We start from the raw sequence: 15530 nt of genomic DNA on the forward strand, positions 1-15530 counted from the left end.
GCCACTTCCCTTCCCCACGCATCTCTGAAGGCCCTGTTTAGGGGGCTTTCAGGTCCAGAGCGACCAATGACATGCTCCCAGGAATTCCTCCCTGTTCCTGGGCGGTGCCTCTCCCCAGGCTCCCCTACTCCACCCCTCTCTGCCAGCCTGACACTCTCCCTACATCTTCCCGCTTTGCACCTCTACAGCCCCAGGCCTCTCTCTGAGAGTCTTCCCTGTGGCCAAGACAGCCTGGGGGATCCCCTTAGAGCCCAGGCCCCCATGAGGGTCAGTTTTGCCACCCTCAGTAGGCAGGTCCTAGGAGACCCATCCATTCAGGGCTGAAGGGAGACATGTGAGCCAGGAGACCCAGGAGTTCATACCCTTCAAACCAGATTCTAAATGCGGCACAGCATTTATTTCCTGGTACAGAGAAAACAGATTTTCTATTAATAAAAAATGAGCATCTCTTTATTTGTGATGAAAACAAGAGCTTTGTTACATGCTGTCAATGTAACATAACATTTTAACTTATTTGGAATTCTCTTTCGGTTCATGATATTTTCATCATTCCTAAGTGATGCAAGTTACTCACAGTCTCTAAGAACAGAAGTGACCTATAAGAATATAGTAATAAAGTCTCATTCCAAATGTGTTTCAAAATCTTCTTTCTGGCTTTCTTGGTCATCAAATGGCTTGTACTTTCTGTGACTTTTTTTTTTTTTTCTTCTCTTCTGTTTCCTTCTGCAGTTTTCAAGCCTGATTCTTGAGAGACCTATATAAGGATATGCATTTTCAATTATAAAATAAATCACTCGTTCCCAAGGAAGCAGCCCTTTGGTTTCAGAATCGTAGGGCTGATTTCAGGCAACTGGTGGGGTTCAGGTCTCAGGGTTGGGTTCTGTGCCACGTGAGCTTGCAAGTGACCAAACGACTCAATGAGAGGGGCAGATAAAAATGTAAAAATGTCCACTCGAGGGCGATGTTTCCTCTGGTGGCAACAGAACCAGCTTCACGGGCATGCTGGGGTGCGGGGGGCGGAGGGGGACCTGATGAACTTAGCACCCTGTTCACAATAAATTCCAGTGATATCTGTCTCTGTGTAAATCAGAAGAGCGGGCCCCGGTGCAATCCGTCACTGCCCAGTCACTCACTCTTCACACCTTTCCTAAGCCCCAGCCTGTGGGTAGGATCCAGCTGAACTCTCAGGGGTGGGGGCTGCATTCCATCAAGTCCCACCACCGTGGATCTCCCAGGCTGGAGGGCCCAGCAAGCCGGGATGGGACGGGCAGGACAGGGAGTTTGCTGAATACAGGCAGGGAAGGCCAGGGACGCCAGACAGAGGCGCAGGACACCAGGGAAGGCTTGCTGGGGGGTGCGTGAGTCTGACCCACCAGCAGAACAAATCTGGGGGACCGTGAGGCCTCACATGAAGGTCCAGAAGTCCCGGGCACCCGTCGTCGGCTGGGCATGGTGACCCGGCCCTGTGAAGAGAGAAGCCTCCTTGCGAAAGGTGGCCACCGTGAAGCTGTGGCCAGGGCCCCCCTGAGGATCCTGGGCCCTCGAGTCACAGCTGAAGCAGCAGAGGAGGCAGGTGATGGCTACGGTGACCACAAGCAGCACTGCCACCACTCCAATCACGGCTGTTTCCATGGCCCCACGTGGCAGCTGACCTGCTGAGCAACCGGGCGTGTCTTAGAGCTTTAGGCCCCCCTTCCAAAACAGGGGGCTCTGGCCGGCACTCTGCTCTTCCAGCCGCTGTCCTCGTGGTCTCCTAGGCAGATGCTGGTCTGAGGCCCTGGGTCGAGGCCCCGGGGGCCCATCGGGCACTCCGCATTGCACCAGTCAGGCCTCAGTGGGTCCTGTTACTGTTTTCTAGGCCTTCGGCCACAATCCCAAGAGCCGTGGTCAACTCCACCGGCAGCTTTTTGGAAGAAGAGCCGTCCTGAGAGATGGGAGCTCAAGATTCCCTGGACTCGGAGGGGCTGAGAAAGAGGGAGCAGAAGACTTGGCTCAGAGGGAACCTTGCCAACCCGGCCCTCCGGTGACGCCTACCGATTTCAAGGGTTTGTCTGCTCAGACAAAAGACAAAATACTCCCCCTCGTGGGGATCCAGGATGCGCCTGGGCTCCTCCCCTGGAAGAACCTTGGGCCAGTCCTTGAATCAGCGTAGCTGCTGCCGTCCGGGCTCCAGCCGCGTGCAGGAGGCAGGAACGCAGGTGGGGAGGAGGCCACGCTGCTCTGGGCGAGGTCGGGGAGGGGGCACTGCGGGGTCACCTCTAGGGCCGTGGGGCCTCAGCAGGCACTGTGGTCCCTTTCACTTGGCCTCCTTTCTACGTGGGACGGAGGGTGCCGTTTAGATAGGACAGGGCATGCTCCCGCCAGGATCTGAGCCCCCTCAACCACTTACTCTGGGGCTCCTTTGCCCTGTGGCCCCTGTCTGAAGAAGCCCTCTTCTGCATGGCCTCCCCGCGGCCCCCCTGGCCGCCTGCTTCCTCACACCTGCTACCCACACTCAGGTGCTGTGAAAACTTACCCTGGGCTTCCCCGAGCAACAGGGCTGTACGCGGCACCGTGGCCTCCTAATGTGGGGGCCACCCCAGGGGCCAGGCCATGGACACTCATCCCTGGGTGCTGCAGCCTTTGTCCTGCTTGAGACAAGGCTCCGAGATGTCTGAGTAGCTGGGAGCACTTCCTGAATTCCTTCCACCAATTGTACTGTGGGCCAGGACCCGCACAGCTGCCTGCCCCTTGGTGATTGCACGTACCCCACCCCCCACACACACACCCACGAGTCCCAGCACTGAGCAGTTGGGTTCACCACTTACCCGTTCTGGGTGAGGGGTGAGCCAGGCCAGGCCGCCTGAGTAAGTCTGCCAGAAGGGCTGCATCCTCTCACTCCATCACAGCTCTCCCACAGCTAACCCCCCGAGACCACCCCACTTCCAGAAGGGAGGCTTTACCCAAACTACGAGGAATGGAGTAGTGCAAAACAATGCTTCCAGATACCAGACACAGCCGGGCATTATCTCATAGAATGGTTCCAGCAACCCTGTGAAGTGATCTTGTCTCCATTTTACAGACAAAATGCGTGTAGTCAAAAGCTCAATGACCTGCCTATATAGCCTACTGCTAGTAGTAGTGAAAGTAGTAGTAGTAGCAGTAAAAACAAGAGCACCAAAGGGCTATAGGGGGGTACGGGGCTCCCCTCCTTTCCCTCCTAGCTCAATACTCTTCCCAGCAGCAACAGGGCCACGGAGCAATCACCTTCTCTGCACTTTTACTGATTAGAGTGCAAAGGCCCAGAGAGGGCAAAGGGCCAGCCCAAGGTCACACAGCCTGGGTCCTTTGCAAGTTCTCCAAGGCCCCAGTGAATTTTCTTTAGTACTAGTTTTAGGAAGCTGCCTAACCGCAGAATGAGAGCAACTACTTGAACTAAAATGAAGCCTGTCAAATTCTCCTTCTTCCCTTTTCCAGCATGAGCTCAGGGCTCTTTCTCTGTGTGAGCAGCCCTGGGCAAGCTGGGCCCATGGCAGGAAGCTGGACACCTCAAATTATTGGTATTAACTGGAGCAACCAGAGCAGAGAGAAGGAAACATGATGAGCCAGTCTGTGGTGTGTAGTTTCAGATTGAATTACCAAGATCAACTAGCCAATTCAGGAGGTAGAAGGCACCAGAGGAGTCAGGTTTCAAGCCGAGTTATTTGCTCTTTGACTTCTGGTTTGCCTGTTCTTTGTGGATGCATATAGTTGGAGGCCACCTATTGTAAATGTGCATTTTTCAGCATCTTTAAACTGGAATAAAGGGCAATTGCTTGGCCTCTTATCTTCTGCCTTGTATAGGTTTCCTTAACTGATTCTGAGATTTGAGGGCCCTTCTTGACTCATCAGTAAAATAGGCCTCTGGGGATCCCTGGGTGGCGCAGCGATTTGGCGCCTGCCTTTGGCCCAGGGCCCGATCCTGGAGACCCAGGATCGAATCCCACGTCAGGCTCCCGGTGCATGGAGCCTGCTTCTCCCTCTGCCTGTGTCTCTGCCTCTCTCTGTCTGTGTGACTATCATAAAATAAAATAAAAAAAAAAATTAAAAAAAAAATAGGCCTCTGGTCCATTCTCACAATAGGCATTCAATATTTGAATGGAGGCTGGGTGGCACAATGAGAGAGACCTGGTGATAGCATGAGGATAGGCCCAGTCTGCTGTGAAGGCTCCTCCGGGTTTCAGGTCACACTGGCAGTCTGTACTGTGGGATGACCAGCAGGGCCTCTCAAGCCCAGAGCAAAAGGAGCGATCTTTGCTAAAGTGCATGAAGTGCACGTCCCTTTAGTGCTCTGCTCAGTTCAGGATCCTCGCCCTCAACCATCCCCACAACAGCTCTGTCCTGTGCTAAGTGGCAGTAGTATTATCAGGCAAGTTGAAAAGATCAAGACAGCCATAAATGCTTTCCCACAGCTCAGAGATGTCTGTACTAAGGGGTTTTTTTTCTGGGTGTCTTCTCTTATTCTTGTGACTACTGTCATCCTATGATATACAGCCCCTGCCCATGAACCTCAGATGCCATGGGACTCCCCAAGATAACTATCACTTAGATACCTATGTGTCTTCCCACATCCACTGTCATCAACTGATCAGAAAAAGACTACATCCTATGCTTTACCTTACCTTAGCAAGGGCAAAGATGATGGCAAACATCCTAGAGCAGAGAGCTAGAGCTCTCCCAGAGACTCCAGGCCATGCTTAGGAAAGACAGGCCATCTCAGTCTGACATGGAGCTCTGCAGAGAGATGAGGGAGAGGGGATGTTCCAAGCCGGCAGGCCACACACATCCATCTATTAAATATTTCCCACTTTTCAACCCCCCCCCAATACCAGGGATGGATGGGAACCCAAGCCCCCTGAGCAAGGCCCCAGGAGCCCAGAGGCCTAATCCTCTTGAGGCCCTACTGCTATACTTGGCATCCCTCAAGCCCCAAACGTCTGGCAGTGGTTATTCCAATCATATTTGCTTTTCCAGAGAGCATGAGGTTGGACAATTTTTCCTGAGCATCTGTTGTGAGGGCTGGTTCTGTGCTGAGGGCAGGGAGCCCTCAAAGGTTCTCAGATCTATGAGGGCAGAGGCCATGAACCCTGCCAGAAATCTCTGGGGAAGGACACCATGTGATCGTGTTCCAACAGAAATGCAAAAATAAATACTAATAACACATTGGAAACCTATAGGAGGGAGCAACAAATTCTTCTTGAACAAAGACCCAGAGAGAGGAAGGTACAAGAGCAGTGTGGACAGGACAAAAGGAGCAGGGGGCAGGAACCAGATCAGGGGGGGACTTGAATTACCATCCAAGAGGCAGAGACTTCCCCCCAGGGTGATGGGGTGTGTGGGTAGATCCCTTAGGCCACAGGGCAGAGATGCTTCAGGAAGGGCAGGGCTGGAGGCGGGCAGGAATCCAGGCAGGGGCACGGGGCATGGGCTAGGGCAAACATAGCAATGCAGGAGGTGGGGAGGTTGTGAAGGGCACAGCAGAGATAAAATCAGCAATACATACTGACCCAGGGCCCAGCCCAGAAATCTAGTGTGGTTGTCAGGGTGAATTTGTCTCCCTCTCCCCCTCGCACCCCACAATAGTCTCAGAGAATCCACCAGGAAATAGAAAAGAAACAGGATGTTCTGTTCCAATGAGTCACCAGGCCCCTGACTTTCTGGCCTGCTCTCGAGCCCCTCCCCACCAGCTCTCCGGGCCCCAAGGCTCTCCTCCCTCCACTTCCCTCCCAAGCACCAGCTGAAAGCCTTAGAATGAGATTTCCTTCCTCCCTGTGGAATTCCGCCAACTATTCGTGGGCTATTTGGAACATGCCTCCAGGCTTTGGCAAGAAGGAGTCTCTGCTATCTATCCCATTTTAGGGAAGAGGAAACTGAGATCTTGGAGGAGGCAAGCACTCTCCCAAGGCCACCCCGCACCGCATCCTCCAGCCAGGCCTCTCCACCCTCTGCTATACACAGGTACCAGTGGACACAGGGAGCTGGAGACTCAAGGCTTCGCTAAGAACCCCCGCCCAGTTACCAAGAAAATACTGAATTCAGCAGAGCCCACAGAGTGGGGCCTCTGCAGGTCCCGGAGCTCAGTCTGCCCTGGAGATGAGCTGGAAAGAACACTGGAGGTAGGGCCCTTGGGGACCAGCCTGAGGGGGTCTCACCCCTCTTCTCTCAGAGACCCCGGACTGTCCCACAGAAGCCCAGAGCCCCCTGCTACACAGAGAGCCCCCTCCAGTCAGGGCTGCGTGCAAACCCCAAATCCTCCCTCAGAGCTTAGGTCCTGAGCTCTCCTTCCCTAGTGCACTGGGGGCACCACAGGGCCCGCCCTGCCTCCCCCCGTGCAAGGCAGGCCCTCCAGCACCAGGCCAAAGGCACCGGGTGTCAGGCATTCACCTCTCAGAGAGGAAGGTCCCAGGGCAGTGCAGACACACACCTGGCTGCTCCCTCGCCCACCTGAGTTACAATCAAGAGCCTCTTCACAAAAGCTTCTTAGTGGTTTTTATTTTCTTGCATCAAGGCACAGGTGAACTGACCCTGCAGCCTCATACTGCCTTCTCCAAATTCGAGGGCACTGGCCCCTTCTAGGTAGCCCCCTGGCCAGGGGCCTGCGTCAGTCAGGAGACAGCACTTCAGAGAGCACAGCCCATCTTCTGTGCATCGACGTGCACCGGGGTCCCCTGGGCGTTACAGGCCCAAGGCAGTGTCCGTCCCCGAAGGACCACCCCCACTCTCACCCTGTGACCCTCCAGTGTGCACAGGGCACCCCCCCGAATCCCCTCAGTTCTCTCCTCATGGAGAGAGGGCGTGGGGCGTGGTCCGCAGAAGCCAAGCAGGACCAGGGCACAGTCCCCGGCGTTTACCACAGAGAGGCGCCCCTCTGCATGGGAGCATGGGGGTCCACATCCTGGTGATGGTAGGACAGGCGGTGGCTGCCATTCCCAGGTGTCAGCGGTGGCCTCGGTGGACGTGGAGGTGGGCGAGGTGGTGGGCATGGTGGTGGTGGAGGTGGCCTTGATGGTGGGCTTGGTGGTGGTGGAGGTGGTGGTGGTGGAGGCCCGCATGGCGCATGCCAGACACGTGGCCAGGATGGTGGAAGTAGTGCAAGTGTCCCAGCTGGCCCCGGCGCGGGAAGAACCAAGGCTGGGCCCACCGGACTCGGTTCCTCCTTGCAGCCGGTGGGTTCCTCTCCACGTCGGGGTCCTGCCGTCCGCGGCACAGGCAGGCGGCCAGCAGCAGCAGCAGCAGCACGGCCACAGCGGCGCCTATGACCAAGCCCACGAGGCCTAGCATCTGGGAGCTGGACAGTCCTTCCACTCGGCGGCTCCGTGCTGCTTACTCCCCTCCGCAGCCTCTGCCCGGCCTCGCAGTCCCTGGACCTTGTCTCAGCTCCCGCGGGCTGGAGAGCAGCCAGGGAATGTGGGCGCAGCCTCTCTGGGCTGGAGCTGCCTGCCAAGCGTGAGGCCAGGCGACTGTAAACTCTGGGGAGGTCCACGGGGAGGCTGGGTGGGGACAGAGGAGCGGTCAGGCGGGCTGTGGAAGGAAGGGCCCCGAGTCTGGGGACAGAAGTCCAGCCGCCTCCATCTCTGCCACCTGGCCAGGTGACCAAGCCAGCCCCTTCCCCTCCCTGGCCTCAGCTCCCTCCACTCTTAGACATACCACATAGCGAGTAAGAATGTGGGTTCTAGAACAATACGATTTACTGGCCCTGTGGCTCGTGCACAAGTTACTTAACTGTGCTGTGCCTCCTTATGTCTAAAATGGCCAGTAAGAGGACCTTCCCTCAGACCTAGGGTTTTCTAAGGGTTCGAGAAGTTAAGATTTATCAAGGGCTTAAGCCAGCCCCCGACACATGGTTGCCGTCAATATTATTGCAGTGGAGTCTGGACTGGGGAGACCTCAGCATTTGAGAGTCTCTGGCTCCCTGTCCTGCCACCGGAATCCTCCGGGACAGGGACAGGCCCTGTAGAACGAATTGTCCTGTACCTCGGGAGCAGAGTGAGGGACCGCGGGCAGGTTTTCATGGTTAGGGAAGCTGCGCACGGTCTCTAGGGCCTGGGGCCTGGCCAGTCTGGGTGTTAGCCCGTGCTGCTGGAGGCAGGAAGGAGGCTCTGAGCCCTGAGAGGCCAGACCCCGTCCCAGCCTCTCGGTTCCTGCTTCAACGGTCTGGACTGGCCATAAATGGCAGGCTTCTGGCCCCATCCCTGTGTTCTGCACAGCCGGAGTGACATGCCATTCCTTCCCGGTGAAGAACAGAGCGGGCAGGACTGAGCAGCCCCAGACTCCCTGCCCCTTGGTCCCGAATCCCCTCTGTTCACCCCAAACAAACCCTGTCCATCTGGCTCCCATGCCTCGGGCGCCCACTATCTCCCTGGGGAGCCCTTTCTGCCATGGGCTTGTCAAGCCATCACTAAAGCCCCTCTGCACACGCAGCTCTCCATCTCGCTCCACAAGACCACAGAGGCCCGGGGGCCCCCACAGTGAGGCCCTCACCCTTCCTACCCTTCCCTGGGGTGCTGTCCCCCGCCCCACCCCGGGAGGAATGTTTTCAGCAGCCAGCCTCTGCGTGTCCTTAGGCAAGACCATTCCCTGACCCAGCCGGGTTCCTCCTCTGGAAAAGTGCCAGGGCAAGAGGTGACCTCTGGGGACTTCTCTCTCAGACCTCAGTGAGACGAGCACTCTCAGGAGGCCTCAAACCCTTCGTGAAAACCTCCTCTGGATGAAAATGCCAAACATTCCCTTCAACCAAATTGCACTCAGGGGGCAGCAGCTCTAATGAATCCTGGGACTTTCACCCTCCAAGGGAAAGCCACTTAAACTTTTAATGATGCTAGAGCGAGAACTCCCTCCTATGGCTTCCGGGGCCCTGAGAGCCCAGCTGCCTTCTCTCAGGGCCTGTTAAGGAGAGAAGTCTGCGGCAAAGAGGAGGAAAGCAAACAGAACTTTCTCCTCCTTCTCTAAGGAGACTCCCACTCCACAGCAGCCCTGGGATGGGGGCAGGGACCTGCAAACTGCAGACATGCAGAGCTTTGGTCAGTGCAGAGGGCCTCTTGGAATCCCCCACACCCGGCCCTCACTGAGAGTTAGAGAAACTGAGGCCAGAGAAAAGAAAGAGCTTGCTTAAGGTTTTCCAGCTTTGTGGGCTACAGCGTATAAGGAAGACAGCACTATTCCAGGAGTGAGGGGGCATCCAGAGTGAGAGTCTGAGATCAGCTGGGGACCTTCCAAAGAGATAACATGGAGAGGGATGGGCAGATGTGGCTGACTGTGAATCTCTCTCTCACACACACACACACACCTACACGAGACATTTGTTTTCTTGGGTGCAAGAGTCACTTCCCATCTGGAGAGAAGACAGGATCCCAGAATGGGTATTTGATTCAATGCTTTAAGCACTTGGGGGAAGATATAATGGCCACAGTCCTCTGGGACTGCAGAAGTGTCTGAGACCTTCCTGGAGGCCTGACTGGACACCAGGGTTTGCAGGACTGATGCCTTTAGAGGAATGTGTCAGAAAAGCTGTTCCATAGCATTGTGATTATATTTCTCCCATAGGGTTTGGTCTTCTGCACACCCCACGGGCTGCCTTCCTAGCTGAAGGACTGGAGTTTCAGACCATGCAGCTAATAGGTCAGCCTTTTGGAGTTCCTATCATTTAGCTTCATGCTCGTATTTCCAGGGTGCACAGACTTATGCACACACTTACATACCTGTGCACCCCTGTAAATTGCCCTGTGGGTAAACTCACGCAACGAGAATTGCATGCACACATGCTCATCCACATATACATAAGTGCATACAAGTTCCATACAAGCTCACCAACTTGTGCTTGTACTAGATACAAGTGGTTCTTGGCTGTCCCAAGATGACAACCATTGTTTTCGGCAGTTGGTGGCACCACCTAGTGGTGAAACTGTAAAATTCAGTTTCGTATTCTGACCTGCCAAAAGTTAGTCTCCTTTTTTTTTTTTTAAAGTTAGTCTCCTGATCTTTGTTCGTGGATCATAATTTGAACCCATGCACTTAACTCCTCTCTGTTACAAATTCTGGTCCTGAAAATTTAGGGAATTTCTACGAGATATAGTACAAATGAAACCATACTGATAGATGCATTGACTAAGGAAGGGTGTCTCTGGAGGTCGTGCAGGGTCCCCAGCAGAGACTCTCTAGGCCCTATGATAGACAACCAGGGCTAGGACTACGGGTGAGCTGGCCACAGGCAGGAAACAAGCTGAGCAGATTTAGGAACTGCACAAGTGTCTGCCCTTGGAGGAAAGGCCATGACTCAGCCCATCTTTTGTTTTGCACAGAAAAGGAGGGATAATGGCCGACAGGTTCCTAACCTGGCTTCTCATGCCAGTTAGAGAAGGGAGATAATCCTCTGCCTAACCTTGGGCTGCCTCAGTAAATACTGAAAATAAGTTGCCCAGAATAGCAGCAATCTTCTGTCCTCTTCTCAGGAGCTCTCCCTGCCCTAATTATGGCCAAGTAGACCACCTCCACCTCCCTCCCTGCTGCCGACTAAACCATAAACAACCAGATTTTCTTCTTCTTTCTTCATTGTCTGAAGCCAACATGCTTGAAAATAAGCTACATAATTTTTATAGAATCATTTCAGTTACAATTCCAAAATATAGATCTAGGTCCCCCCTTTAAAGTGAGCAAATCGAGAAAAGTTGCTAGACATATGAGAAAAGATATCGAGTATTGTACCTTGTTACCAGGGTTACTAGAATCTAAAGAAAGGGAGAAACAGTAAAATCCCCAAATTTATATATATATATATTTTTTTTAAGAAAAAATGTGCAGGGGAGCCCATGCATATTGCTCAGTTCAAGAGTAGGAGAAGATAACATGGGATGACCAGCTCAGGCATTGAGACAGAAATAAAAGGGATAACTTCTGCCTTCCTCTCCCTTGGTTGTATTCAGGCTCTCAATGAGTTGGAGGATGCTCCCCATGGTTGGGGAGGGAAATCTACTTTATAAGGGATCCAATGGTAATCTCACCTGGAAATACACTCATTTCTATGGAAATCCAAGGTTTCTGTGCAAAGCATGTAGACTTCAACTGTGTCTGTGGATGCACATGCCTCTCTGTACTTTGGGAGGATGGTTTCCTCTATGAACTTAGCTTTCTTTTTTTTTTTTTTAAAGATTGTATTTATTTGTTCATGAGAAACACAGACAGAGGCAGAGACCTAGGCAGAGGGAGAAGCAGATTCCCTGCGGACAGCCTGATGCGGGACTCAATCCAAGGACCCTGGGATCACACCCTGAGCCAAAGTCAGATGCTCAACCACTGAGTCACACAGGTGTCCCAAAATTTTATATATATTTAAATAATACTCAAAACTTAATTCATACATGAATTTGGGGAAATTATGCAAAACAGGAAATTTACTTTCAGATTAAAAATCATATAAGAAAAAGACCACTTTGAGAACCTATCTTATAAGTCTGGAGGGAAAAAAGAATAAAGAAAAGAGAGAGAGAGAGAGAGAGGAAATGCCCAGGAATTCAAATTGTTTGCATAATAAACATTCTAGAAGTAGAGAGCAGAGCCCATGGAGGAATAATCCTTAAAGAAATTAAGAAAATTTTCTGAGCTGGAGAATTGAGTCTTTTTTTTTTTTTTTTTTTTTTTTGAGAATTGAGTCTAGCTGAAAAGTCACACTGAGTACTGAGCAAACTATTTGGAGGACCAGGGCAGACCATCTTGGTACACCCAGGTGCAATTTTGACATTAAAAAGGCTACGTAAAAATATATAGAAAGGAACTCAAATGGTCCAGCTGTATTGAAACAGTCTGGCAGTTTCTTACAAAACTAAACACATTCTATTACTTTACCCAGCAATCATACTTCTTGGTATTAACACAAAATAGTTTAAAAGTTATGTTCACACAAAACCTGCATGTAGACGTTTACAGCAGCTTTATTCTTAATTGCCAAAACGTAGAAGCAACCAAGATGTCCTCCCACCGGTGAATGAATAAATAAACCAAAGCACATAAAGACGATGGAATATTACTCAGCACTAAGAAGAAATGAGCCAGCAAGCCACAAATAGACATGGAGGAATCTTAGATCCATTTTAGTAAGAGAAAAAATACAATGCAACCTGAAAAAGCTACATACTGTATGATTCCAAGTATATGACATTCTGGAAAAGGCAAGCTATGGAGACAAAAGGATCAGTGGTTGCCAGGGGCTCCAATAATACAAGCAAGAATAGGGGAACACAGAGGATTTTTAGGGCAGTGACACTATTTCTCAGGACACCATCATGTTGGATACATGTCATTATACATTTGTCAAAGCCCTTACAATGTACAACACCAAGAATTAACCCTAATGTAACTATGTACTTTGGTTGACTATTGATGTATTGATGGAGGTTCATTGATTATAACAAATGTACCATGTGGTGCCAGATGTTGATAGTGGGGAAGGCTGCACATATCTGGGGACAGGAAGTATATGGGAGATCCCTGTCCATTCCACTCAATTTTGCTATGAACCTAAAACTGCTCTAAAAAAAAAAATAGTCTAGGGCAGCCCCAGTGGCGCAGCGGTTTAGCGCCGCCTGCAGCCCAGGGCGTGATCCTGGAGACCGAGGATTGAGTCCCACATCAGGCTCCCTGCATGGAGCCTGTTTCTCCCTCTGCCTGTGTCTCTGCCCCTCTCTCTCTGAATAAGTAAATAAAAAATCTTAAAAAAAAAGATTAAAAAATAAATAAATAAAAATTAAAAAAAATAGTCTATTCTGGGGCACCTGGGTGGTTCAGTGGTTGAGCATCTGCCCTTGGCTCAGGTCGTGATCCTGGGGTCCGGATGAGTCCTGCATCAGTCTCCTCGCGGGGAACCTCCTTCTCCCTCTGCCTATGTCTCTGCCTCTCCCTCTGTGTCTTTCATGAATAAGTAAATAAAATCTTAAAAAAAAAATAAAGAATAGTCTATTCTAAAAAAGCAAAAGGATTAGGAAATGATCCTATCAGCAACTGGAGCTGTTCAAATTGTCTCAAAGAATAGAGAAAGATAGAAACTTTTCTTTATTTTTTAACTTATAATATTTACTTCCTAAAACTAACACAACCCTGACAACTATAGCATAAAAACACCACAGACAAATATCCAAGGGGACTGCTGCTTCTCCCCAGGAGGCTGGATGGTGTGCCACATGCAGGTAAACACAGTACATGTTCTTGAGCCTCCTTTCTCCTTTCCTTTCTGTTTCCAGAAAGGAACAGAAGGAATCTGTACAGTCTAAGTCACCTTCCTTTCTTGACTTTTCAAGTGTTTGTAACTTTCAGAAGCCACCATTAAGAGATAACTGTGACACTTAGAACTCCATTCATTGATTTAACTAATATCTATTTAACCAGGCCCCACATTTGGTGCTAAGGCTAGGGAGAAGAAAGACACACTCTTTGCCCTCCAGGAGCTTTCTTACCTTGGGTAGGAGACAGAAATAGAAATGATTACAATGTACCAGGTAAATTCTGGGACCTAAGTGTTCACCAGTCCCTAGCAAAGTGCAAAACAGAAGGAATCTGTACAGTCTAAGTCACCTTCCTTTCTTGACTTTTCAAGTGTTTGTAACTTTCAGAAGCCACCATTAAGAGATAACTGTGACACTTAGAACTCCATTCATTGATTTAACTAATATCTATTTAACCAGGCCCCACATTTGGTGCTAAGGCTAGGGAGGAGAAAGACACACTCTTTGCCCTCCAGGAGCTTTCTTACCTTGGGTAGGAGACAGAAATAGAAATGATTACAATGTACCAGGTAAATTCTGGGACCTAAGTGTTCACCAGTCCCTAGCAAAGTGCAAAAGAGAAAGTCATTCATTAGTAATAAATTTCTTTCCTTTTCTCCCCCAACCTACTATTTTAATAATTGCTAGAATAATGACCCTTTACAAATTGATCTCACTTACACCTCCTACAAATCTATTATCCTCGTGTTGCACAGGAGACACACAGCTAGGAAGTGGCAGGGCCAGAATGGAGTCTGGGCCTGCCTGGCCCCAAAGCCTACCTCTCACAGTGCTAGACTGAGAGAGGGAAATGAATGAGACATGATGCCACCATCAGAAAGAGAAGCCATGTCTCTGAGAATCCACAGGTGAGGAAAAAGAGAATATGGGAGGAAATGGAAAGAAAGAGGGAAAAGTATTTCAAGACTTCTGCCCTAAAAATCTGAAAAACTCCTGATTAGGCTTGTATAGAACAATGTTCAAAGAGATAACAGTTTCCTGAGTGGCTTTCCAACCTATCCTCCACCAAAATGAAAAGTCTTCTTAAAGTAGACAATAATCAAAAAATAAGATGGTCGGATAGATGAATTCATGTGTCATAATGAAAAAGAGCAAATGGTTAACAATGGTTGAAATTTGATTTTAAGTATATAGCTATTCACACTACAATTTTTCTAGCCTTTCACCATGTTTGAAAGATTTCACATACCAACCCCCCCTCCCCCTCCACACACGCACGGTGTTGTAGGCAGGGGGAAGTAAGCAATAGTTGGGCAGGGGAGTAGGAGAACAGAGTTTTCTAGTGCTGTCCCACAAGGTAGCATTAGCCACATGGCAACTGAACACGTGCAGTGTGGTTAATCTGAGTTGGGGCTTCTGTATATGTAACATAGACTCCAGATTTCAAAAACTTGTACACAATAGAATGGAAAATATCTCATTAATAATTTTTATCCTATTCACAGGCTGGAATGATAATTTTTTATATGTTGAATTAAATAAAATACATTATTTAAATTAATTTCACCTGCTTCATTTACTTTTTTTTTAAGATTTTATTTATTTATTCATGAGAGACACAGAGAGAGAGGCAGAGACACAGGCATTGAGAGAAGTAGGGTCCATGCAGGGAGCCCGATGTGGGACTCAATCCTAGGACTCCAGGATCACGCCCTGGGAGTGAAGGCTGGTGCTCAACGGCTGAGCCACCCAGGCATCCCTTCTTTTTACTTTTTTAAAGTGTCTACAGGGGTGCCTGGGTGGCTCAGTGGTTGAGCATCTGCCTTTGGCTCAGATCATGATCCCGTGGTCCTAGGATCGAGGATCGAGTCCCGCCGCAGGCTCCCTATGGGGAGCCTGCTTCTCCTTTTGCTTATGTCTCTCATGAATAAATAATATCTTTTTAAAAATAAATTAAATAAATAAAATGGCTACACATGTAACATACATGCACACCCTGTATAGCATTTCTACTGAACACTGTCACCTACTGCATCCAGTCAGCATGGATCCTATTACCTTGCTCATTCACACCTGCTCTGGACCAAGGCCTATGCCAGGGCAGGCAGAGGTGAATCAAACACAGCCACAGCCTCAGAGAGCCAAAGGTCTAGGTCCTGAAGAGAAGCCAAGACAGACCTAAAAACACTATAGGATTTCAGTATCTGGGTAATCTCAGTGACTTCCTTGCTTGTAGGTGTTCATGTGGTGCCTTTTTGATTAGACTGAGGGCAGAACCTTTCTAGAGCAAATATAGAAATG

General features: G+C 50.2%; 2 protein-coding genes across 2 annotated transcripts; both read right to left on the reverse strand.

The window, feature by feature from the left end:
* Positions 1 to 441: 441 nt before the first annotated feature.
* SPAAR (small regulatory polypeptide of amino acid response) lies at positions 442 to 3146 on the reverse strand. Its single transcript, XM_055302270.1, has 2 exons — positions 2516 to 3146; positions 442 to 1964 (listed from the first exon to the last, which is right to left on the reverse strand). Exon 2 carries the CDS (start codon positions 1630 to 1632, stop codon positions 1405 to 1407), a length of 228 nt encoding a protein of 75 aa, XP_055158245.1. The 5' UTR covers positions 1633 to 1964; positions 2516 to 3146; the 3' UTR covers positions 442 to 1404.
* A 3344-nt stretch (positions 3147 to 6490) lies between these two features.
* On the reverse strand, positions 6491 to 7483 carry HRCT1 (histidine rich carboxyl terminus 1). The gene has a single exon (XM_055302387.1). It carries the CDS (start codon positions 7297 to 7299, stop codon positions 6955 to 6957), a length of 345 nt encoding a protein of 114 aa, XP_055158362.1. The 5' UTR covers positions 7300 to 7483; the 3' UTR covers positions 6491 to 6954.
* Between the last annotated feature and the right edge of the window lie 8047 nt (positions 7484 to 15530).

The sequence above is a fragment of the Nyctereutes procyonoides genome, unplaced genomic scaffold (assembly GCF_905146905.1).
Source record: "Nyctereutes procyonoides isolate TBG_1078 unplaced genomic scaffold, NYPRO_anot_genome, whole genome shotgun sequence".
NCBI lineage: Eukaryota > Metazoa > Chordata > Mammalia > Carnivora > Canidae > Nyctereutes > Nyctereutes procyonoides.